Raw genomic sequence first — 24,872 nt, 5'->3', positions numbered from 1 at the left:
CATCTCGCCTTCGAGTTGTCCCACCTTTCTAGACTAAACCAATATACACCTAACATTTTTAATTAATGTCTGCCTGTAACTTCTGTCCCCCTAAACAATTTATCCACGTAACCAAAAAACACTTGTGCCCCAGAGATATTAGAAAAAAAAAAAAAAAAGAAGCCCGGTCTACACACTTAACTGAGACACTCCTTTCTATCGATTCCAGGTCTTAAGATAATAACTCTTTCAACTGATTTCCAATCAGAAACTCTTTGAGTCCACCTATGGTCTGGAAGCATCTCGCCTTCGAGTTGTCCCACCTTTCTAGACTAAACCAATATACACCTAACATTTTTAATTAATGTCTGCCTGTAACTTCTGTCCCCCTAAAATGTATATCAAACTGTAACCCAACCACTTTGAGAACATGTTCTCAGGGCCTCTTGTGACTGTACCTCAGGCCTTGATCACTCATATTTGGCTCAGAATAAACCTCTTTAAATCTTTTACAAAAAAAGAAAAGAAAGGAAAGGAATGCAGCCTTGTTGATCTCTTGATTTTAGTCTAGTGAGATCCATTTTGCACTTCTGACCTCCAAACTGTAAGATAAGTTGGTGGTAAATTTACCACTAACTTGGGGGTACATTTTTACAGCAGTCATAGGAACCTAACGTACAGACAACTCTTTCCCACTGCATCATCTCCAAGGAGGAAATGGGTGGACAAACTAATCAAGGGCTGATACAGATTCTACCTTCGTGTTTCTTTCCCCACCCACTCCAAGCAAACTCCCTTCTGGTTCTTACCTCCATATATCTAGCAAGAGGGGCAAGATGCAGTAGTTTAGAACTAAGAGGAACATGCTTTTAGTCCTCAAACCAGTGTTTTCAATTTAGCTTTTTCACCCTTTTTAAAACAAGAGCTAAACATTGGCATATAGGGCACTATTGATATTTTCATTTCCATTATGCTAATGTCCCCTTTGTATATTGTTCCTGAAAACAATGTAGGATTCAAATATTATTGGATCTCAGGCCTTTATGCAAACTTCTCTGTCCATTCTGAATTCAACCATATAGTTTTCTGGCTTTAATAGTTCCCTACCCTCATTCATAACAAAACTGGTTACTAATAAATTACTCATTTATTATTGACATATTACTAATTCATCTTTGAATTGTCTTTATGAAAACAATAATCATCTCTAATATTGTCCTAGCAGCAACTTCCTGTCAGAAAGTACAGTCTCTAAATGATGATAAAGAGACAGACTATGTTAACTTTCTCTTATTTCATATCAATTCCTTTCTGAAGTCAACAAACACATTTTCTCTTATTAGTATGTTCAGCTGTTTATTCAGTTTGTGTGTTCTTACCACTTTCTTATTTTTTTTTTATCATATCCCTCTTATTTGGGTTTCTAAAAGAAAGCAAAATGTTATATCTACTCAAGCAAAATGTTTGTAGAACAGCAGTGTAAAAAAAAATCTCTCAAATTTTAATTATACAGGCTATTAAAAAATCCCTAGTTTGCCAAGCTAAAAGTTCTCTATTTAACTACTATAATGTATCTTCTCTCACAGAAATATTATTTCTTCTGTTTGTTTTCTTTATTTTTGACACTTCCAAGTAACAAAAGAACGTGAACAAAGCTTGCTGAATAGTACTTTTGAACATTTCAATGAAATATAACACGGGCTCTGCCCCAAAAAAAATGTGCTTATTCATCTTACATACCATTATGCAAACATTTAAGAACATTATATTAATACTATAATGGTAAATACCTCACTATGACAGCTTAATTATAGATTACTGTCATTAAGAAAACCATAATAAAGCAGTAATTAACATTAATTGTCACTATAATAGAAATTCTTAAATGTGGACTAGTAATTGATTTAAAACATTTAAAAAGCAAACTACTTTATAGTTTAATAAGTCACTGCATTGCTTCAGTAGAATAAAGAAAATACTTCTAGCTCTAGCAGAATAAACTTTCAACTGAGCCAAAACAAAATATATATGTAAATATGTATCTGCTAATAGTTCAAATAACGTTTGGAGTTGCAGTTCGAGAAGTACTTGTCAAAAGGAGTTCACACAAAGTAAATATGTCAGAACAAATTAATCTGCTTTATGTAATTTACTTCATTCTCCACATCTTGCAGAAACTGATACTAATACAAGCTAAGGATAAGTAATACTTCATAACTTCCTTGGCATATTCTCTAAAACTATCTCCACCAAGAAAATTATGTACAGTAAGACTGTAAATGCTGTTGGCTCTAAGTTGTTATAATAACCAAGGTTACACATTATAGCTTACGGTTCACACAATTCTAGTCAGATATTCTTCATAATTTTAGTAATTTTTGCGAATGTGTCCTCCTCATCCTCATCAAGTGTCCTGTCATATTTATTATCAGGATCCTCTTCAGAAACATGAGAAACACTTCCTGTAAGGTAAGATACTGATTTGGCGATTTCATCATCATGTATAATCTGATTTCTTTTAAAGTCCTAAGCAAGCATAACTCCTTCTTTTTCATCCAGATATTCTTGTTCAGGAACTATAGGAAGACTAAAAAAGAATGAATCACTGAAACTACTTAAGTAACTTTGCTTTTTCCCATTCACACTGCTTTTCTTCTTCTAAATGGTTTTATTTATTTATTTATTATTTTTTTGAGATGGAGTCTTGCTCTGTCGCCCAGGCTGGAGTGCAGTGACGCGATCTCTGCTCGCTGCAAGCTCCGCCTCCCAGGTTCATGTCATTCTCCTGCCTCAGCCTCCTGAGCTGGGACTAAAGGAGCCTGCCACCATGTCTGGCTAACTTTTTTGTATTTGTAGTAGAGATGGGGTTTCACTGTATTAGCCAGGATGGTCTTGATCTCCTGACCTCGTGATCTGCCCGCCTCAGCCTCCCAAAGTGCTGGGATTACAGGTGTGAGCCACCACACCCAGCCATCTAAATGGTTTTCATGGTGATAGATTTTTCCTTTCTTCCAATCTACCTGACATCTTATGCAGCTTTGAATTTCAACTCCCCGTCAAAGGTAAGGATTTGATATAAATTCAAGACTTTACATGTCTTTGTTAGCGCTTTGTTTTTAAAATATTCATCGGGCTCAAAGTGAAATTCAAATGTGTAACTTTAGGGGCTTGCCAGGAACTAAGCTTTAGTTCAACATCTTTCAAATTTTTTACAACAAATTCATCAATGCTTCTTAATCACAGAATCAAAACAATATTCCTTAAAACAGTGAACTAAAATCCAGAAATTTTCTTTAGCCTCATCAGAAATTCCTTTAAACTCGTTTTCTTCAGCTTTGCCCCAGTTATTTCTTTGGAATCTTCCTTTACTCCAGCCTTTTTCTTCTTTAAGCTTTGCTTGTTTGATGTTTGCCTCATGCTTTATTTGAAAATTGAAACAATACCACAAAGAGTTAAAGAGACCAATGACTAACAGAAATTTTCGAGTTTGTAGAATGCCAGATAGAAAAAGAAACCACTTGCTGAAACACAGAAACCTCCTTGCTTAGGCGATGAAAAAACTGGTTGCAATCAGTTGGAACCAGGATGGCCAACTAAAGTTTGTGCAGAACAAGCTTGCTAATGTCACAGCCTAAATTTCCACCACACGGTTTATACTCTTCCCAAATTTGCACATGGGATCCATGAGGAGACATGAAGAGACAACTGCATATGCCCCGGGACTTTGCAGGCCTCCTCTTTCCTACCACCAATCACCTGCTAATGGCTAATGCCAGTATTCATCCTCTAAACCTTTTGTAATACAATTACTACCTTAAAGCCAGCACAGGGAGACAGATTTGAGCTTGATTCCTGTCTCCTTGGGTGCTGACTTTCAAATAAAGTTTTCCTTTTTTCAAAAACCTGATGTCACAGTATAGGCTTTTAATGCATCAGGCAGCAAGCCCCCTTTGCTCGATAAGACTCTCACAACAGTTTTCTGGTCATTTTCATCTCAAATCATTGCAGAGGCTTAAATAAGGCATCCTGTTTCTTTCAAGATCACAAGTCTTTTTAGCAAACTTGATTTGTTCTGGTGCAGTCAGGCCAACTGTTGATGAACTCAGTGTCTATGGGTGTCTGCAGCCCAGCAAGCACCCGGGGCCTCAGGCTAGTCCACTGCTTCTTGGGCTACTTGTGTTCCCAGGCAGCAGCCTGGGCTCTACTGCTCCTTATGGTCATCATGGGCCATGCCTTAAAGCCTGGAGGTATGCACGGTGTAAGTGCAGACATCTATAGAGGAAGCTGTTTCTCTTTCCCTTCTCTTCTACCTATTAAACCTCCGCTTCCTAAACTCCTCGTGTGTCTGTCCTAAATTCTCCTGTGACAATGAACTCCAGGGTATGTACCCCAGACAATGTAGCCACTTCAAAAGGGCAGAAAGTTCTCTTAAAAACAGAGAAAAGGGGGGGAAAAGTGTAATTAGCACTTAGTTTTGCCCCACAGAAGGAAACTGGCACTCACAGATCCTGCTGAAGTTACTGGAAAGGTGTCCCGATTAAGACTCCAAGAGACGGTTCTTGGATCTCCTGCAGAAGAATTCGGGGGAGTCCACAAAGTGAAAGCAGGTTTATGAAGAAAGAATGGCTACCCCATAGGCAGAGCAGCAGCATGAGCTGCTGGTTGGCTATTTTTATGGTTATTTCTTGATCATACGCTAAACAAGGGGTGGATTATTCATGAGTTTTCGAGGAAAAGGGTGGTTCTCAGAACTGAGGGTTCCTCCCATTTTTAGACCATATAGGATAACTTCCTGATGTTGCCATGGCATCTGTAAACTGTCATGGTGCTGGAGGGAGTGTCTGTTAGCATGCCAACGCATTATAACTAGCGTATAATGAGCAGTGAGGACGACCAGAGGTACTTTCATTCCCATTTTGGTTTTGGTGGGTTTTGGCTGGCTTCTTTACCACCTGCTGTTTTACCAGCAAGGTCTTTGTGACCTTACCTCGAGCCAATCTCCTATCTCATCCTGTGACTAAGAATGCCTAACTTCCTGGGAACACAGCCCAGTGGCTCTCAGCTTCATTATACCCAGCCCCTATTCAAGATGGACTTGCTCTGGTTCAAATGTCTCTGACAATGATGGCCCAAGGAGTTCTGAGGTTTGGGGAGATGCAGTTGTACCGAGCCATATGTGGGTAAGACCAGGGCATAAGGTATGATTCGGAGGTCTGGGTTTCTTGTGGTGATGGACATAAACTGAGGTAAAGGACATACGATAAACAATGTAAGGATTAGTCCTGACAGTCACAAGGCAGATAGTGCTGGTGACGATCTAATGCAAACATAGAAGATATAAATTCTAGTGAAATTCTTTTTTTTGAGAGAGAGTTGTCTCGCTCTGTTACCCAGGTTGGGGTGCCATGGTGCAATCTCAGCTCACCGCAACCTCTGCCTCCCAGGTAGCAGTGATTACAGGCATGCACCACCACGCTCAGGTAATTTTTGTGTGTGTGCACACAAACACACACAAATATACGTATTTTTGAAGAGATGGGGTTTCACCATGTTGTCCAAGCTGGTCTTGAACTCCTGGGCTCCAGTGATTTGGCTGCCTTGGCCTCCCAAAATGCTGGGATTACAGGCATGAGCTGGCCAAATTCTAGTTAAATGCTATGGTTCATGAAGAAATGGGTTACTCTACCGAGTTTGAGCTTATTTCCATTTCTCCCACTTACATGCCAGAGTTTTAGACTGGCAATACTGGGATGCTACGTTAACTTCTATTTTAGATAAATCAGATTCCTTATTTAGGGGGTTATTTGGTAAAATCAGACCAACAGAAAATTGACTGTGACTTAAATATTCTTTTAAATTCATCTCAAAGTTACACTATGCAGTGGGTCTACTAGATTCATTTTCTTATGTTCTATTTTGACATTCCTAGTGTTTTATACGCAATTAGCATGTGATATCAGTATTAGCTTTTTCTGTATGAAATACTAGTCTCAAAATTAAGTGGCTTAAAATAACCATTGACTTAGCTCATGATTTCGTGGCAATTTTTCCTTAAAAAACCAGTTTTTTCTAGACTATTCATATTAAAGTTGTTCATATTCCATATAAAGTATATGAAGTTTTAGAAACTACATATTTCTTAAAATGTTACTAACAGCAAATGAAAATAATACTGCATTTTGGAATATGGGTTATCTACCCTCAGGGTAGACAAAAGTAAAAAGCTAGTGTTGAAATGCAACACACCAGCCCATAGCACTGAACAAAATGAACTTTCACTTACCAGTATTTAAGTAGTACCCATTCTTAATATAAACTACTCATTATACAGAAAAGTGCTTTTTGTTAGGTTTTTTCGCTACATAAAATTTATTTTTTGCCACTATAGACAATAAAGAGAAAATGAGGTTAGCATATAACAAGAGAAAGCTGGTTGGGTTGGATGACCAGTGTAACAGCCTCAAGTGTATCTTCTGTTCTAATGCCTTCCCAGCCCTGACCCCTGTTCCCTGACACTGGCCTATGGAATCTCTGGACTACAGGAAAACTTAACATCTAATCTACTGTTTAAATTTAGCAGGCATCGGAATCCCCTGGGAAAACTCACAAGGCCCACCTGCAGATTGATTTAGCTGCTCAGGAGTGGGGATTGGGAATGTGCACATTTAACAGAGGTCCCAGGAGGTTTTGACATGTCCAGTCCCACCCTAGTTCTTATAGTGGAATGTGGTTCCTGTGGTCTAGTGCAACCTCTTATCAGATGCAGGGGTCCCACCTCAGCTTCTGTAAGTGGTCACCCAAGTGGGATGCTCACTATCTTCTAAGGCTTATTCTGTTTTTCCTTTTTTGGGGGTTTGTTTTTAGCTACTCTATACTATATTCAGATTTCTTTCATTTTTACCTAATGTTCTTTTTCTGTTCCTTGCTCCCATCCTGGATCAGGTGGTATAAATTCTTATAAGTGAAATATAAATATATCAAAATTATTCATTTGGTAAATCAGTATATTTTCTGTATATAATTATAGAAAGTCCACATTGTTCTTCAAATTTACTTGTAAAAAATTATTTTCCATTTGGCACTAAGGTTTATTCTCAGGGTGTTCAATCTATATCAGTTTTTATTTGAAGTTGTGTGATCTATCTAAAGCAAACATTAGTAATTACTTACAACATGCGCCTAAGAATCTCAATTTGGTTTATTGTTTTAAATCGCAATGTTATATTTATGTGCAAGGATATACTTAAGGTATATTAGGACTGTAGGTTAACAATTGCATTGGCAAGATTTATTTTACCTGTATGTTTTTTTTTTTTTTTGAGAAGGAGTCTCGCTCTGTCGCCCAGGCTGGAGTGCAGTGGCGCGATCTTGGCTCACTGCAAGCTCCGCCTCCCGGGTTTACGCCATTCTCCTGCCTCAGCCTCCTGAGTAGCTGGGACTACAGGCGCCCGCCATCTAGCCTGGCTAGTTTTTTTTTGTATTTTTTAGTAGAGACGGGGTTTCACCGTGTAGACCAGGATGGTCTCGATCTCCTGACCTCGTGATCCACCCGTCTCGGCCTCCTAAAGTGCTGGGATTACAGGCTTGAGCCACCACGCCCGGCCTTACCTGTATGTTTTTACTGAATGATATATTTTTCCAACCCAAGGCAAGTATGAATATGTGGCATGATGACACAACACCTTTCTTAGAAATGTGTTTACTGACTACTGAGTGTGCCTTTGGTAATCCTGTTAAAACAACAGAAAAATAAAACATGACCAAAAATAAGAAAAGGAATAAGTCATGTCTTCTGGGGATTAAAGCTGAATGGACCACACACCCACAAATGCACACAATAGAGGTCAGTACTATCATTACCATTATCTCAGTGAAAAATGAAGGCTGGAAGAATTTAACAGTCAAGACTGTGATCACTGGGGCCTAACTCGACTTAAATCCCAACTGTGCTCTCACCAGCAGCTTATTCTTGGGCAGATGATTCAACTGCTTTAAACTTCAGTTACTTCAACTAAAAAATGAGGAGACAATTCTATCTCATAGAATAATGAGATAAGGCATATGAAGCAATTAATATAGTCCTGACATGTAATACTGAGCCCCTACATCATGTTGACTGCTATTATAACAATATATACACCCAGTTGAAAACTCAATAATACAAATGAACTGGGGAACATCTAAAACTAGCATATGGAGAATGATTTTTGCTAACCCCAGCAAAAAGCGAGGCTGTATCACCCTTTATTTGGGAATGTTAACCATACTTTTCTTCTTTTTTTCCTATAGCCCCACTCTCAATAACTGCCATCTACATTCTCTCTCCCCCACTCAGAAATCTCACTCTGAATAACTTAATGACCATAGTATTCACACTTTTTAAAGTGATGTGTCCTCACAAATACATTTCTCAAACTCAAAACAAACATCATGCTTGAAATATTACTGAACTTGTCACCAAAGAAGTCACGTGGCAATGACAATAAAGAAACATGCAGACTACACTCAGGATAGAGCTCTAAAGAGTAAAAACAATGGAATTTGGAAAAAATAGGAGTGAAGAATTGCTTTGAGCAATAAAAACTGAGATTGATAAGTCACTTTTCTTTTTGATATAGGCTTGTCACTCACAGCCAAAATCTCTCAGCAAATCCACAGCTACTGTTTACCCTCCTGAGAGATGCTCCTTCCTCACCCAGCACGCGTCTCCCTTCCTAGAAAGGTTTATCCTCTTTACAATTCTTGCTAAGGTGGCACTGAATACGAAGTTACTCATGATCAACCTTCCTTACTAGTTGTCAGTGTCTGCCCTTAGAGAATTTCATGTCTGTGTCAGAATTATTTATTGAGTTCCTTATAAACATGCTCCTATCTATGCAGAGTGCTGTGGAGTTTACGGATGAGTAAGATGATACACTTTTGCCTTCCAGTTAGCAGAGTTAAGTTGATGCTATTGAGACCATATGCCCCCCAAAGCTGAAGATACTAACTTTCTTAGCCCATTAAAGAAAAAGTATGCCAAACCCTGATATAGGAGATGCAAGTGTAGGAGTTCACAAGGAAGAAAGGTCACTTTCAACAAAGGTAATTCAGAGAAAAATTGTGGAGGAAGTGCCAATAGAAACAGAACTACAAGAACGAGCATGCAGAGGGCTAAAAATGTCTGAACAACAAAAAAGGACATAAACATGCGAAGAAAAGAAAAACAAAGGTAGAGGATGAAGCCTGAAGCCTGCCCATTTAGTTTAGATATACGCTCTCTTAAGATGATGTATAAAGGTATTTTCATGCTTACCATTTTTTTTTTTTTTTTTGGAGACAGAGTCTCGCTCTGTCGCCCAGGCTGGAGTGCAGTGGCCGGATCTCAGCTCACTGCAAGCTCCGCCTCCCTGCCTCAGCCTCCCGAGTAGCTGGGACTACAGGGGCCCACCACCTCGCCCGGCTAGTTTTTTGTATTTTTTAGTAGAGACGGGGTTTCACCGTGTTAGCCAGGATGGTCTCGATCTCCTGACCTCGTGATCCACCCGTCTCGGCCTCCCAAAGTGCTGGGATTACAGGCTTGAGCCACCGCGCCCGGCCTGCTTACCATTTTTCTAATCAGCAGGTATGTTTTATACAAATCACATTCCATATGCCTCTAGAGTGTTTCTTAATTACATGCTTGCCCTCTCGCTGGTAACACCACTCTAAAGAGGCAAGCTCAGGGCTAAGAATTTGAGACAAATACACATTATCATTAATGGCGTTCTCTGAAACTGTGCCACAATTTTACCTTCATTTTCTCTGTCACTTGATTTTTAATATTTATTCAGCACCAAAACAATTCTTAGTCTTCCAAGACCAAGTCATATGACTATATAACATATTAAGTTGCAAAAGAGTATTACTCTATTGTTCATATCATTTGTATATTTGTATTTGTTCTTTTTCCCTCACAAAGTTCCAGCAAAAAAGCTACAGGGATTAGATCTAGTCTTAAAAAACAAAAAATTATTTTGCTTAACTCAGAAAGAATATATTACATTAACAGGTCTAGGTGAGCTATTTCAAAAAGCCTTTTGTTCCTCAATTCCTTTCTACCATCAAAAAGTTTCTTAAATCTAAATTTGCATCAAAAAATTTTATTGTAGAAAGACAATTTACATTGCCTTACATGAATCTATAAAAATATCTTATGCTCAATACTAAAATTGGTGGTCAGACGACCTTTTGGCTAGTTATCTAAATAGCCACATTTTCATATTCTACTATACATACTTACAAGCTAAAAGAACTATGAACTGTAGTTTACAAAAAATCACTTATGTATAAGAGAAAATGAGTATCTTTTAAAAATAGAAGCAATTCTTGAACTGCAAAAGAATGAGCCATAACATGTAAAACTTGAAGAAAACTTTTAAGTAGAACTTTAGACATGTAAATTAGGAAAAGACAACAAACAAAAGTGAGTGGGAGAAGAGAGAGGAAGGAACAAACAAAAACCTGTAAACTGTGACAATCTAAATTCAGGTTACTGCTGTCCTGATATGAAGATGTAAGAGGAAAAAATAACATTTTAAACTCAAAAACTAAACTGTTTTGCTATTTCAACATATTACTTCCTCCAGAACTCTCATAACATGTAAATAAATAAGAATGTTTCTCATTTCTTAATTTATTAACAATGTATACATTTGAAAAAATATATACAATATTTAAAAACAAACCCGTCAGGACCATATCTAAGCAATGACATCCAAGGAAGTAGAATTCAGGTACCATGTAATATCTGGAAAATATGATAACTTGACGATTAAGTTTTCTCTTCCTTGCTGGTTACTCTGAAGTCTCTGATATACATAGGTTGCTCCTAACGTGGTTTTCTTATTGAGCCAAGCATCTTGATGTGTCAATCCCAGTTTCATTTTCTCCAGTACTACAAAAATTAAAAAGAAATAAACAAACAGAAAATAATTTACAAAGATAAACAATAGTCTAGTTTTAAAAAAGACTACTAATAAAATAAAAAGTGTGTAAACTAGTTTGTTAAATGCTACCAAGAGGACTGCAATTAACTATAGGATTCCTGAGGCTTCACTTAAAAAGCAGTTTATATGAGAAAATAATTCAGGTAGAGGGTGTTTGCTGACTGTAAGCTCAAGATGAATGCAATTAACATGAGACAAGCAAAAGTCATCTCACCCAGCACTAGGAAGGCAAAAATTCCACTGAATTCTAAAGTGATTTAGATGAGTAATATTGTGAATAGTGTGCTCGGTTCTTGGTGCCACATTTTGAGAGAGGCTGTGAAAACCTGTAGCTTATTCCACAGAGTGCAACTACTTCATTCCAGAAATGGTCTGGAAATCAAATCAAAGGAAGTAGTCCTGAAAGAAGAAGAGAGGCCTAGTGAAGAGCTGTTTTGAGGCCAACACTATTAATGGTGTTCAATACTGAGATATCTCCAGTAGGAATAAAATCAATGAAGATTTCTTTGTTTGGCTGAATATACACTGAGTCATCCATAACTCCTGCCCTTTTTGTTTGATACAAATATACTGGCATTCTCTTGGAGGAATTATGAATGCTGTTTACATGTAATAAAATTCTGTTTCTAAGACCTTCATTATTACTCAGAGAAAAAGTGAAGGCAAACAACCTTGCTGATAAGTGTGTCTGTGTGTGTCTGCATATGCATGTATACATGTACAAATGTGAAAAACGCTGAGATGCTGATGGTTTTTAATCTGATACATTTAAAGTGGCACTCTAGAAAAAATACGGCAAGATTTATTTTTCGTGTGAATAAAAACAATGTAATTTAGAATTTAGGAAGCAATTTAAATACTTTTACTAAAGGCAATTATCAGAGAAAATCAGCTTCCTAAAGAAATGGTACTTGGCACTCATATAAAACCACATTTATTTGGTGCCTACTATGTGCCAGGAAGTGTCTCAGATACTGTGGGAGATCTCAAATTAAGACAAAACGCCCGAGGACCAAATTAATATAGACAGAATCATACACACACACACACACACACACACACACACACTTACACACACTGAAAAGCTGGGCAAATAGGAGGGAACTCATTCTATACAAAGAGAAGAGGTGTATTGCCTGGAGGTAGCGGAGGTGAATCATCAGAGCTACAAAGAAGGTTATTTTTGAAGGTTTTTGAAGATGATAAGGGTTGAAAGTGCAGGTAAAAGGCAAACTGCAAAGGGTCTACACTGACATACAAGGGAGTCTAAATAACTTGGAAGTAATTTGGAAGCAATGAAAAACCGCATATGTACACGTGTATGCGTCTATGTATGACAAAAATGTTACTATAGAACCAAAGGTTTCTAATATACCAGCATACTTTGTTTTATTGTGCTTAGCTTTACCGCACTTCACAGATCCTTTTTTTTTTAACAAATTGAAAGCCTGTGGCAACTCTGCTTGGACAAGTCTATCAGAGCCATTTTTTCCAACAGCTTGTGTTCACTTTGTGTCTCTGTGCAATTCTCATAATATTTCAAAATTTTTTGCTCCTATTCCACCTGCTATGGTGCTCTGTGATCAGCAATCTTCATTATCACTCTTGTAAATGTTTTGGAGCACCACGAACAGTGTCTGCATAAGACGGTGAACTTCATTGATAAATATTACATGTGTTCTGACTACTCCACCAACTGACCATTCCCCCATCTCTCTTCTTCTCTTTAGGCCTCCCTAATCCCTAAGACACAACAGTATGGAAATTATACCAATTAAGAACCCCAAAATGGCCTCTAGGTGATCAAGTGAAAGGGAAGAGTTGCATATCTCTGGTTTTATATTAAAAGCTAGAAATGAGTAAGCCTAGTGAGAAAAGATTATCAAAAGCTCGGATAGGCCAAAAGTTAAGACTCTTGCATCAAAAAGCCAAGTTTTAAATGCAAAGCAATGTTCTTAAAGGAAATTAAAATGCTACTCCAGTGAATATACGAATAAGAGAGCAAAACAGCTTTATTGTGGATATGGAGAAAGATTTTGTGGTCTGGATAGAAACCCAAACCAGCTACAACATCCCCATAAGCCAAAGCCTAATGCAGAGCAAGGCCTTAACTGTCTTCAATTCTATAAAGGCTGAGAAAGATGAGGAATTTGCAGAAGAGAAGTCTGAAGCTAGCAGAGGTTGGTTGATGAGGTTTAAAGAAAGAAGCTATCTCCATAACATAGAAGTGCAAGGTAAAGCAGCCAGTGCTGATAAAGAAACTGCACACAAGTTATCTACCATTTAGCTAAGATCATTGATGAAGGTGACTAACAGGCTTTCAATGCAGACGAAACAGCCTTCTAATGAATAAGATGCCACATAGGACTTTCACGCTAAAGGAAGTCAGTGTCTGGCTTCAAACCTTTAAAGGACAGGTTGACTTTCTCGGTATGGGCTAATGCAGCTGGTGACTTAGTTGATGTCAATGTTCATTTACCACTCTGAAAATCCTAGGGCCCCTAAGAATTATGCTAAATCTACTCTGCCTGTGATCTACAAATGAAACAGAAGCTTGAGGACATCATATTTGTTCATAATACGGTTTCCTGAAAATTGTAAGCCTACTGTTGAAGCCTACTGCTCAGAAAAAAAAGATTCCTTTCAAAATATTTTTCATTGACAATGTACCCAGTCATCCAAGAGCTCTGATGGAATATACAAAAAGATTCATGTTGCTTTAATGCCTGCTAATTCAACATCCACTCTACAGTCCATGGATGAAGGAGTCACTCTACTTGCAAGTCCTATTATTTAAGAAATACGTTTTGTAAGGCTATAGTTGCCAGAGATAGTAATTCCTCTGATGGATCTCAGCAAAACAAATTGAAAACCTACTGGAAAGGATTCACCATTCTAGATGCCACTGACAACATTTGAGATTCATAGGAGCAGGTGAAAATATCAACATCAATAGGAGTTTGGAAGAAGTTGATTCCAGTCTTCATGGATGACTCTGAGGGGTTCAAGAGTTCAGTAGAGGAAGTAATTGCAGATGTGGTGGAAACTACAAGAGAACAAGAATCAGAAGTGGAGCCTGAATATGTGACTGAATTGCTGCAGTCTCATGATAAAACTTGAGCAGATGAGGAGTTGCTTCTTCTGGATAAGCAAAGTGGTTTCTTGAGATGGAAACAGTTCGTGGTGAAGATGCTTTGAACATTGTTGAAACGACAGCAAAGGATTTAGAATATTCCATAAATTTAGTTGATAAAGCAACAGCAAGTTTTGAAAGGGTTGACTCCAATTCTGAAAAAAACTCTACTCCAGGCAAAATGCTGTCAAACAGCATCACATGCTACAGAGAGATCTTCTGTGAAAGGAAGAATCAAGTGATGTGGCAAACTTCACAGATTTACAACTACTCAACCTTTAGCAACCACCACCCTGATCAGTCAACAGCTAGCAACATCAAGGCAAGACCCTCTACCAGCAAAAAGATTACAACTCACTGAAAGCTCAGATGACTGTTAAGCATTTTTTAGCAATATTTTTAATATAGGCACATAGTTTTTACAGACATAATACTACTGCATAGTATCATGTAAACATAACCTTTATATGCACTGGGAAAACGAAGTCATTCACTGCAGTGGTCTGGACTTGAGCTCAAAAAATCTTTGGGGTATGCCTTTTTGTCCCCAAATACTTTGAAATGTCTGTGTCTTTAGGGAAAAAAAATGAAAATAAAAAACCTATAGCAGAGACAGTCCCAAAATATTCAACTACTGTACATTTGAAGAATTTTTATAAAAGGGTTTGACAGAACACAGAGGGAAAGAAAACAACAGTATAAAACTAACCTTACTAAAAGCAGTTAATGAAGCAAACATCAAGGTGAATCAAGGATTCACGCTATCAAGGATGACATTCAAGTGTTTAAAAGTCTTCTTTGGAGAAGATAAGAAAATTAAATTTGTATGAATGAGAAATAAACTGAAGGCATTTGGGCTGAAAATTATGGGGCATTCTGCTGACTCCTGCTATTACAATAATTAATCTTACAACTTGCAAACATTTGTCATATAGCAAGTGCCTGTATTCTTTGTTTTTTAAATATCATGGGTTTTAATGGGTAGTCATGCAGCAATGCTGACTGCAGTGAAACAAGGGAGCACAGGTGGGTCAATGAAATTCAAGACTAGTTTTGGCCAATGTGCAAAATAAATGTTATCCCACATTTATCCTATTTATCTTGGATTAACAGCTCCTGGCGACTCCTTTATATATCACACTTACTTGTCTGTTTGCACAGCTGACTTTTTCTTTCTTTGACGGGTAGGTGAAAGATTAAGAAAAGTTAAAAGATTAAAAATTTAAAAACTCACTACTCATAACAAAAGCTACTCATGTCTATAAATTAAGGCTTTGATATATGTATGTGTGTGTGTGTGTGTGTCTATATATATATATATATATATGCAAGATAAAGCAGCCAGTGCTGATGGAGAAACTGCACATAGGTTATCTACAATCCAGCTAAGATCATTGATGAAGGTGACTACACTAGAGAACAGATTCTCAATGCAGATGAAACAGACTTCTGATGGAATAAGATGCCACAGAGGACAGAGAAGTCAAAGTCTGGCTTCAAAGGACAGGCTGACTTTCTTGGTGAGGGCTAATGCAGCTGGTGACTGGAAATAGACACTAGTTACTAAATATTTTATCTATAAACATTTATATAAAAATACATATATATATAAATGCATGTTATGTATTTATATATAACTACTTATAAATATAGGACTAGATCTCGGACTCAAAATATTTTGAGTTTGAATCTGGGTTTTGTCATCTATTAACTTTAGTTTTCTCATCTGTAAAACATACCTTGTGGTACACTTACTTCACAGGTGTGAGAATTAAGAGCTGATGCAGAGAAAGAACTTTACATAATTCCTGGCACATTTAAATGTTCTATACTTTGCTATTAATGATTTATTTTCTTGTTGTTATTTCTGCCAAGAAAAATTCAAATAAATTAGATCTGGGACACAAAATAAAAAGAAGCTGTGTGTGATATATTGGTGTTACATTATTTATTTAAGCCACTGGTAAGGGAATCATCTCATTCTTTAGAAAATTAATTACTAAATTAAAAATAATCTGTTTTAGATTCAAAGAATTTCTATTTGACCCCAAAATCAATACTTTTTGTTTTGTTCACTGAAATACATAACACTGCTATTCTTCATTCCTAATTATAAAATGAGGTCCCTATAATTGGAAACTCAGAAATGATGATTTTTCTTTTCTTTTTAGGATATAATTTTGCATCTATAAACTAGGATAAAACCTGGTGTTTCAAACAAATTTTAGTTATTATAAAATGAGCCACACTTGTTTAAAGCAGTAAAATAAGAAGAATTAAATATAAAGGGAGACTATATGAATTACATATACTGCGTGACATGAACTTTTTACCTTGCACATGGTTATTTGAGTACTCAAGGCTACATGGCTTTCACCCTCATGGGAAGTATGGGTAGGTACTTAAGTAAAACACAGTTTAAAACTAGAGAGCATTCATGTTCTCTAATCTGGCACGTAGGAGGGAACATGAAAGGGGAAAGAGCTTCAATTTGCAAAAAGGAATTCAGTGTTATTGGTCAATGTACATAAAAAGGGAAGTTCAAAAAGTATAAAGAGAGAATATGAGGCAACAGTGGGTCACCAAAAGAAAAAAAAAATGGAAAGTTAGTATGAATAAAGTAACGCTATAAAAACAAAACACACATATAAAAAGATCTGTACTTATATTTATAACATACGAGTGCTAGTAATGCTTTAAACCTGCAACAGTTTAGTCCTATTTTATATCTACATACTTATGTATCGATGTCACAGCTAAATACTAAATGCCACTTAATGCTTACAGCAGGAATAAATTCATGAATTAGGGTTTTATCAATATTTTTATTATTAAAGGCAACTATATGTTTGTTAAAGGACAGTATATTCTCATTAAATAATTAAGGTATAGTTTATTTTCTACTTATCTGTTGACCTGAAATCAAGACCCAAAATTATACTACAAGTCTGCGAGTCAGGGCTTTAAATAAATTAAAGAAAAAAACCTAAACAAAAATTCCTGTGTGTGATAGTTCTCCTTTCCCAAGAAGAGTATTAGCTATGTATGATCCTAAAACAGAACTAGCTTTGCTAATGTATCATGTAAGATCAAATTTCAAACAAAGTTCATCAAATGAAAATACATTATGGCATATTTAAGACTAACAGACTAGAGTTGTAAGTATATCTAAACATTTACTATTGTTCCATTTACTATTCAAAGGCTTAAAAATGAAAACAAAAACAAAATTCCACTGACCTACGAAACAGCGACCTTCAAGTAACTAAAAAATGGAAGAGTTAACACCAGTTTCTTAACTGTCACAGGTGCTGTGAATATACACATAAACCTAAGGTAAATGTTTTTATACATACTCTGAACACAGAAAATGCTTGTACTTTACCTAGAGAAATGCAAGGAGAAATGATCTTGAATGGTCTTAGTTCCCAATTCTGAAAACCAAGAGAGTCACTCACTGACCTAGAAAGTTGCCTTATTAAAGATGAAAGAGGACAGCAGATAAAGTGAAATCACTCTACACTGGGTTTAGGTGCTAAAGTCAACACAGAAAGGAAAAACAGGAATACAAATTAAAAAAAAAAAAAAATTACTCAAGAAAAGCCCTCCAGGAGGCAGCACATTAGAGACCTGTATCTCTTAAAAAGTCCAAAATTGGAAGCTTTTCCCTCATCAATGACACAAGAAAACCCTATTTTGTTGGTTAAGCAGCAAATGGTTTGCACTTAGAAACTATGATACAGATATCAAGCACTCAGAATTTTCAATTTTGGGATCACATTCAGCATAGTAAGATGCCATGTTATGCATGACAGGCACTTGATATCTGAAACACTTTTGAGAGAGCCACTGTCACATTCCTTAGAGGACATGTATTCTTTAGGGGAAATTCAAGCAGAATAACCAAACCATTTTCCTCCTTCCATTTTATTTTTTCTTTTGTTTTGTTTTGAAATACCCCCTAATATATATAGTTGAATTCCCTTGAGCTAAAGGCAACTAGTGTCTAACTTAAGAATAAGTGACTATAGAATCAGGTGTCTCTCTGCCTAGATCTGTGCTTTTCCTCCTTGAACACCACAGGCGCTAAGTAAGGATTCCCTTTAAATGGACAGCAGTGCTATGTTCCTAGTATCTTCAGCAGGAACTTTTGAACCTTCTGAACCCAATCTATTCGTTATTATTATTTTTTTCCCGTCATTCTGAAAAACAAAAACAAAAACCTCTGTCTCTAGTTAATCTGCCAAGATCTAATTAATTAGATATAGTATGTATTAACATTACTGGAAACCACACCCCTTCTTCAAGATTTTTACTATCAATAAATGAAAAGGAAGGATGACAGGGAAAAGCAGAAAGAGGAAATGGACTGCAGTGTCAAGAGATAACCACTGAAAGGCCTACTGGTGCAACTGTACATGACCCAAACTATATGACCTCTATCTTTCCCATGTAAAACAAGACTCGAAAGCACTGTAAAGATCAAGGCCAGATGTGCTGGCTCGCATCTGTAATCCCAGCAATCAAAAGGCCAAGACAGGAGGGATTGGATTGCTCGAGGCCAGGAGTTCGAGACCAACTTGGGCAACATAGTGGAACCTCATCTCCACAAAAAATACATTAAAAATTAGCTGGGCATGGTGGAGCATGCCTGTACTCCTAGCTACTGGGGAAGCCGACGCAGGAGGATCACTCAAGTCCAGGAGGTCAAGGCTGCAGTGAACCATGACTGCACCACGGCACTCCAACGGGGCGTAGGGCAACAGAGCAAGATGCCAAAAAAGATCATTTTGGCACAGAGATGGGTTACAATGATGCAATTTCAAAGACAATGACCAAAATAAAAGTGATTTCCAGTGGAAAAATTTTATCACTAATGTGTGGGTGTTGCTAGGCAACAAATGTTGCAGTGTTTAATCTCTACCCTTCCTAAGGAATTGCATGATGAAAGAAAACAAGCTTTTGTAGCGTTTAGATATAACAGTTGTGTCTAGTAATTCTTAAGTCTTCTTTTTGAATGTTGTTTCTTTTATGCTGAAATACCTGTAATTCTTATAAGTATGTATCAATCTACTCCCATTTTTTAAAAAGTTGGTTCTACTATCCATAATGATTAATGGGAATGTACTAAAATTACCATAAATTGATTAACAACATTGCATCATTATAATAGATGGCTACGAGTGACAAAAAAAATAGATGCTGGTCATCTGAATTTGAATGCCTATATGATTTATTAGTATCAATACCTAGACAATATATGTAGACATGTGAGTTTCAAAGAGAAAATAAACTCCAGAGATTAAGAAACAACTATGCTTTTATAATTGTTATTTGAAAAGATTTGTATGAAGCTAAGACCTTATTTAGTATCCCATGTATGCTTCAGTGCCTAAACAAGTTCCAGTAAAATTAAACATCCACAGGTAACTCTTCTTTTGGAGCACACATTATATATTTAAGGAAATCTAAGAAATACCATGAACATTTTCAAGTTCTGGTAAAAAAGAACTGAATCTGATAAGTTAGAACAACTAACAACTTTTTAAAATTTTTTTTTTAATTTTTATTTATTATGTTTTTGAGACGGAATCTCACTCTGTTGTCTAGGCTGGAGGGCAGTGGAGTGATCTTGGCTCACTGCAACCTCTGCCTCCCGGATTCAAGTGATTCTCTTGCCTCAGCCTTCTGAGTAGCTGGGATTACAGGTGCCCACCACCACGTCTGGCTAATTTTTGTATTTTTAGTAGAGACATGGTTTCACCATGTTGGTCAGGCTGCTGTCAAACTCCTGACCTCAGGTGATTCGCCTGCCTCGGCCTTGCAAAGTGCTGGAATTACAGGCATGAGCCACTGAGCCCAGCTGAAAACAACTTTTTATGTAGTTCAGTTTTCTCATCTATAAAATAGGGATAACACTAAAACATACTTGTATTATCACAGTAATGGTTATTTAATTAAAAATAGAGAAGCATTGGATGAAATACATTCCAATAAACGGTGAAGCTGTTATCGTCCCAAACACTATGTCAATCATTATGAAGTGGAGAGCTAAGAAATGATCTTTAAAAAGTTCATCTACATAGATATTCATGCTGCAATAAACCTCCACTTTTACAAATCTAAGAATCCTTAGACTGTTAGAATAATTCAAATATTTGTTCTTAACTCTTATTTTCATGTGGCAATAACCTTGATTATCAAGGTTATCAACAATCTATCCTAGTCCAAAAGAGCCTGTAACAACCAAGGCTAACGTAATGTTAATTACAGGATTTCCATATCGTATCTATTATTTTAATGAAGAACTAGAAAACAGGAACCTAGGAAACAGACTTAATGATTCTTCTCAAGAATTATAATAATCTGTTAATGTGTACAAAATGATCCCTCCAATGTCTAATTTAAGAGCATGTCCATTGCAATTTTATCAATTCGTTTTGCCATTCATATTACATTTTCTCTACAAATAGAAGAATAGGTACATGCCAATAACTCAGAGTTCTCAGCAACTTTCACAATGTAACCATCCCTAAGATGGGGAGAGGGGAGAGGCAGATTTCATTTACTAAACCTTGCAGTAGTCAACATTAGTTTTGTAAAGCAATTAACCTTTGACATTATATTAAATTTATATCAAAAATGGATGTTTTAACCTCAATGTCAATCATTTTATAGGTGTGAAAACTGAGGCCCAGAGCCTTTGGTAAACCAAAGTCCTTCTATTAGCAGCTCCCCTAAATAATACTATGGTCCCCTAAAAACTACTACTTTATTATCAACCTCTTTTTCTCCTCCATCTTTAATAAAGATAATTAAGAAAAACAGTCCTTCTATTTGTGGATCCAGCTAGCAAAATGGGCATCTTATGCAAATTAACATTAGAATTTCAAAACTAGACCACTAAAATAAAGCATGCCACTAATTCATTTTACAGAACTTGAAGGCTCAACTTTAAGCTGGAGCACATTAGCAGAGTGGCAGTTAAATCTTCAAAGATGCTACACTTAATTCCTCTCTTTTCTGCATATGCAACCCTTTGCTCCTGTTAAGAGGCAGACTGTATCTTTTCCCTGTGTGAATCTGGGCTGCCCTTGGGACTTATTTTAAGAGGCCTGCCACTTCTGCCTTCATATCCTCTTGGGGAAATCAGTCACGCTGTAGAGCAGCAGTTTGGGCTGGAGTCTGAAATGATGAGAGAGGAAGTGGAGAGAGACAGTCCATGTAGAGAACATCTAATGGCCAGACCCGCTGAGTGAAGTGAGTGGACCTCCAAGGCAAACCCAACTACCAGTCGAATACAGCTGAAGGAGTGAAGCCAGTTAACGTCACAGGAAGCAAAAAAACCTCATAGCTGGGCTCTAGCTAAGTTCCTGACTGAAGCATCCTAAGTAAGAAATAAAAAACCATTATTGCTTTTTCAGCTGCTAAGTCTGGAGTTGCTTGTGTAGCTATAGATTACTGAAATGAGTGTTAGCCAGCAGCACTAATTTAAAGTTTGGAGTTTTAGCTCCATTATATAATTCCCCAGGAAAATAAAGGAGAAAAACCAGAATCTGTAAGTATGGAATAAGGAAAACCCATGAAGGAGAGATATTTCTACATTTGTAGATAGAGACAGAGTAAGATAAAATATAAATGACCAACTATGATGGGTAAATCTCCTGCTATAGAAATGCAAAGACACAGAAGTTAAGAGTTTCTGCAAGCATGTTGTAACCAGTTGAGCTTAAAAAAAGAAAAAAAATAAGGTGTACACACAGAGAGATGGGCCGCAGCCAGGAAAAGTTTCATTGACACTAACGTAGTATAGTGATGAGCAAGACATTGAAAAGATCTGGTTTAAAAAATATTAAATATGGGAGTCAAAAGATTTGGGTTTAAGTCTTGGTTTTCTCCCTTGTCAAGCAGTCATGATATCTCTCTGGCCTTTTTTCCCCTATAGCTCTGAAATATTCTGTTCTGCTATATGTAGAGTAAGATCCACCGTTAGCTAAGCTGGTTGACTTTGACAAGTCACATACTATTTGAATCATAATTTATTCTCAACAAATGATTGGTTACAATTAATGACCCATGAAGCAGACCCTGAGGTGGCCCTTGTAATAGAAATATGATCAAGACTGGTGTTCAGGGAAAAACATCTTTTTATTGAGCTAGAAAAAGAGTACAAGTTAACATCTAGAGGCAAGAATTCCTTTATGATCATTAAATATTTTTTAAGTATATAAGGCATTGTACTACAAGGTGAGTGACAGACAAAGCCCAGCCTTCAGGAAGTCTCTATCTGAGGAGTTATAAGGGAATCTAAATATCTATTTCTTTTCTTTTTTTTTTTTTTTGAGATGAAGTCTCGCTCTGTTGCCCAGGCTGGGGTGCAGTGGCATAATCTCGGCTCACTGCAACCTCCGCCTCCTGGGTTCACGCCATTCTCCTGCCTCAGCCTCCCAAGCAGCTTGGACTACAGGCACCTGCCACCACACCTGGCTAATTTTTTGTTTTTAGTAGAGATGGGGTTTCACCATGTTAGCCAGGATGGTCTCGATCTCCTGATCTCGTGAACCACCCTCCTCGGCCTCCCAAAGTGCTGGGATTACAGGCGTGAACCACTGTGCCCAGCCCTAGGAATCTAAATATCTATAATAAAAAGCAAAACATCAGCTAACTTGGGAAAAGTGAGGGGTGGCAGGAAGGAAAAAAAGAAAGCAAAACATAAGTGCAAGTCATAATAAAGGTAGAAAATATATGGAAATTTAGAGAAAGATGAATCACACAGCATTAAGAGCTCTTGGAGGACAGATTGGATTTTGGCATGTAGAAGTTTACAGAAGATACACTATTAAGAAGGGTGATTTCTGGGCTGAAGAAATGACAGCAGCAAAGTTGTCACTATGATGAAACAGAAGAAAATATTTAGAGAAAGAGAGTATTAGGCAACAGCTTGGAAAGCAGAACAGAACACAATATTCTGGAAAGCCTCAAGTTGCCAGATATTGGACTTTGTTGTTAGGCAGTGAGGAAGCTGCAACTACCTAGGTATCACAAAGTTTAAAAAAAATGGGTTAAAAAGGTTAAAGAAACAAACACAGCTTGGTGAGATACTGGTCAATGGCTGAGGAAAAATTCAAAGCAGATAAGCTCTGAGCTTGGATGATTAGGCAAATCATTAAGTGAATGTGTAACACCAGGAAGGAGTTCACAGGCGAGAAGGTGAGGGCACAGAAGAAAAAAGCAGCCTCATTTTTCCATTTGCTAACCATTTTCACAGTCATCCTTATTATGCAATTCATAATTAAAATGGGTTTTAAATCTGAAGTTTACCATGAAGGGGTAATCCCTTACTTATCTGTGGATACTGCTAATAGTAAGTCTATGGATAGACCTTTCTGGTGTGTGATGTGGATTGCTTTTCTTAGCTTCTAAACTTTCCCAGCACTTCATCATTCACCAAAACCCAACAAGTGTCCAAGTTTCAATTGCCAAGGCCTCTGCTGGATCCAAAATCATTCTCAAGAGGACGTATAATCACCACTGACTACAAAGAAAAAAATACCTATGCTGGTGCTCCAAAAGTTAGTCATTACTAAGAAAAGCAGACGTTTTGGAATTAGTAACGTGAAACACGATTCACTTCAGCTGGCTGGTGAAATGTCAAAAAGGCTTGACAGAAAAACAGAAAAGATGTCAACTGGCAGGAGAAATGTATGGCTCTCCAAGGACTCTGGGGCAGTACATGGAAGGTGAGAAAAATGCACTGCACTCATAGAACTTACCTGGGCAAACTTGTGAATCTGTTCCACCACTGCAGCAAAAAGAGCATGGACACTCTCATCGATCAGACTCTGCATATAATGCACAGCCTCTTCATCCGACAGGTCTAAACGGAATTTATCCTGAACCTATAAGATAACACTCTTAGTCTTTACAATGAAGAAAAGTAGGGCACATTTTGAACAGACAGAATCAAACTGATACAGACATTATAAAGTAACATGAGCTATTCCTATGGCAAATAAATGACCTGTAACTTATCAGAATGCTGAATGCAATTCTTTGGAGTGTGCAAGTTTGCTGTTTTTGTTATACGCTCTGCATATCACCTCGTTCTTGTTGGCCGTAAACAGTTTTAAAGAAAAGAAATTTTTCTTAGGGTCCTACATTTTAAAAATAGATAAACTGCTCTTTTAACTAAAAGTGTGCCTTATTTTTTTTTTAATCTAAAATCTAGAGTGACTATATATGATTTAACTTGTGGCATATTTATTAATAATCCACTTTATCCCTGTTATTCCTTGTGAAATGGATGAAACAAGGTGGGATTATATTAATATTCTCCCATACCTTCAGTGTCTACATAAGAACAGGCACAATGTCAATCACTGACAAAATAAACTAAATGTGATTTTCTAAGGTTTCCTTTCCTATTGAATTTCCCTATATCCCAGCACAAAACTGTGTCAATAGGTCTATAATTTCCAAAGAGAAAAGAAATTTTTTTAGTCCTATTTAAAGCTACAGTTGATTTTCAGTAGTATTAGAAAAACTGGTATCTATATTTACGCGTGTATATTTTATATATACATAAAAGTCAATGTTACTGAAGAACTACTTTGTGAAAAATGCCATGCCAAGTATCATACATGCAACATTTCATCTGACTGATGACAAACATACAGTAGATAGTATCTCATCAATAAGATGCAGAAATTGAGGCACAGAGAATTCATGAAGCCAGCTCAGGGACCCTTAACTGGTACATGCTTCCAGACAATCCCACGCCACCACACAACCAT

General features: G+C 37.0%; 1 protein-coding gene across 2 annotated transcripts in view; it reads right to left on the bottom strand.

Moving 5' to 3' along the window:
* Positions 1-10,540: 10,540 nt before the first annotated feature.
* PIK3C3 (phosphatidylinositol 3-kinase, catalytic subunit type 3) overlaps positions 10,541-24,872 on the bottom strand; it is a 125,840-nt gene continuing 111,508 nt past the window's right edge. For both annotated transcript variants that reach the window (XM_011952584.1, XM_011952585.1), the window contains 2 exons: positions 23,853-23,978; positions 10,541-10,894 (listed from right to left, as the gene is read on the bottom strand). In XM_011952584.1, coding sequence (XP_011807974.1) covers positions 10,880-10,894; positions 23,853-23,978 — 141 coding nt within the window. In that variant the 3' untranslated portion in view covers positions 10,541-10,879. The remainder of the gene's footprint in view (positions 10,895-23,852; positions 23,979-24,872) is intronic.

The sequence above is a fragment of the Colobus angolensis genome, unplaced genomic scaffold (genome assembly GCF_000951035.1).
Source record: "Colobus angolensis palliatus isolate OR3802 unplaced genomic scaffold, Cang.pa_1.0 Scaffold342, whole genome shotgun sequence".
Taxonomy (NCBI): domain Eukaryota; kingdom Metazoa; phylum Chordata; class Mammalia; order Primates; family Cercopithecidae; genus Colobus; species Colobus angolensis.
The sequence above is the reverse complement of the archived record's forward strand: the minus strand, read 5'-3'. Positions and strand labels throughout refer to the sequence as shown.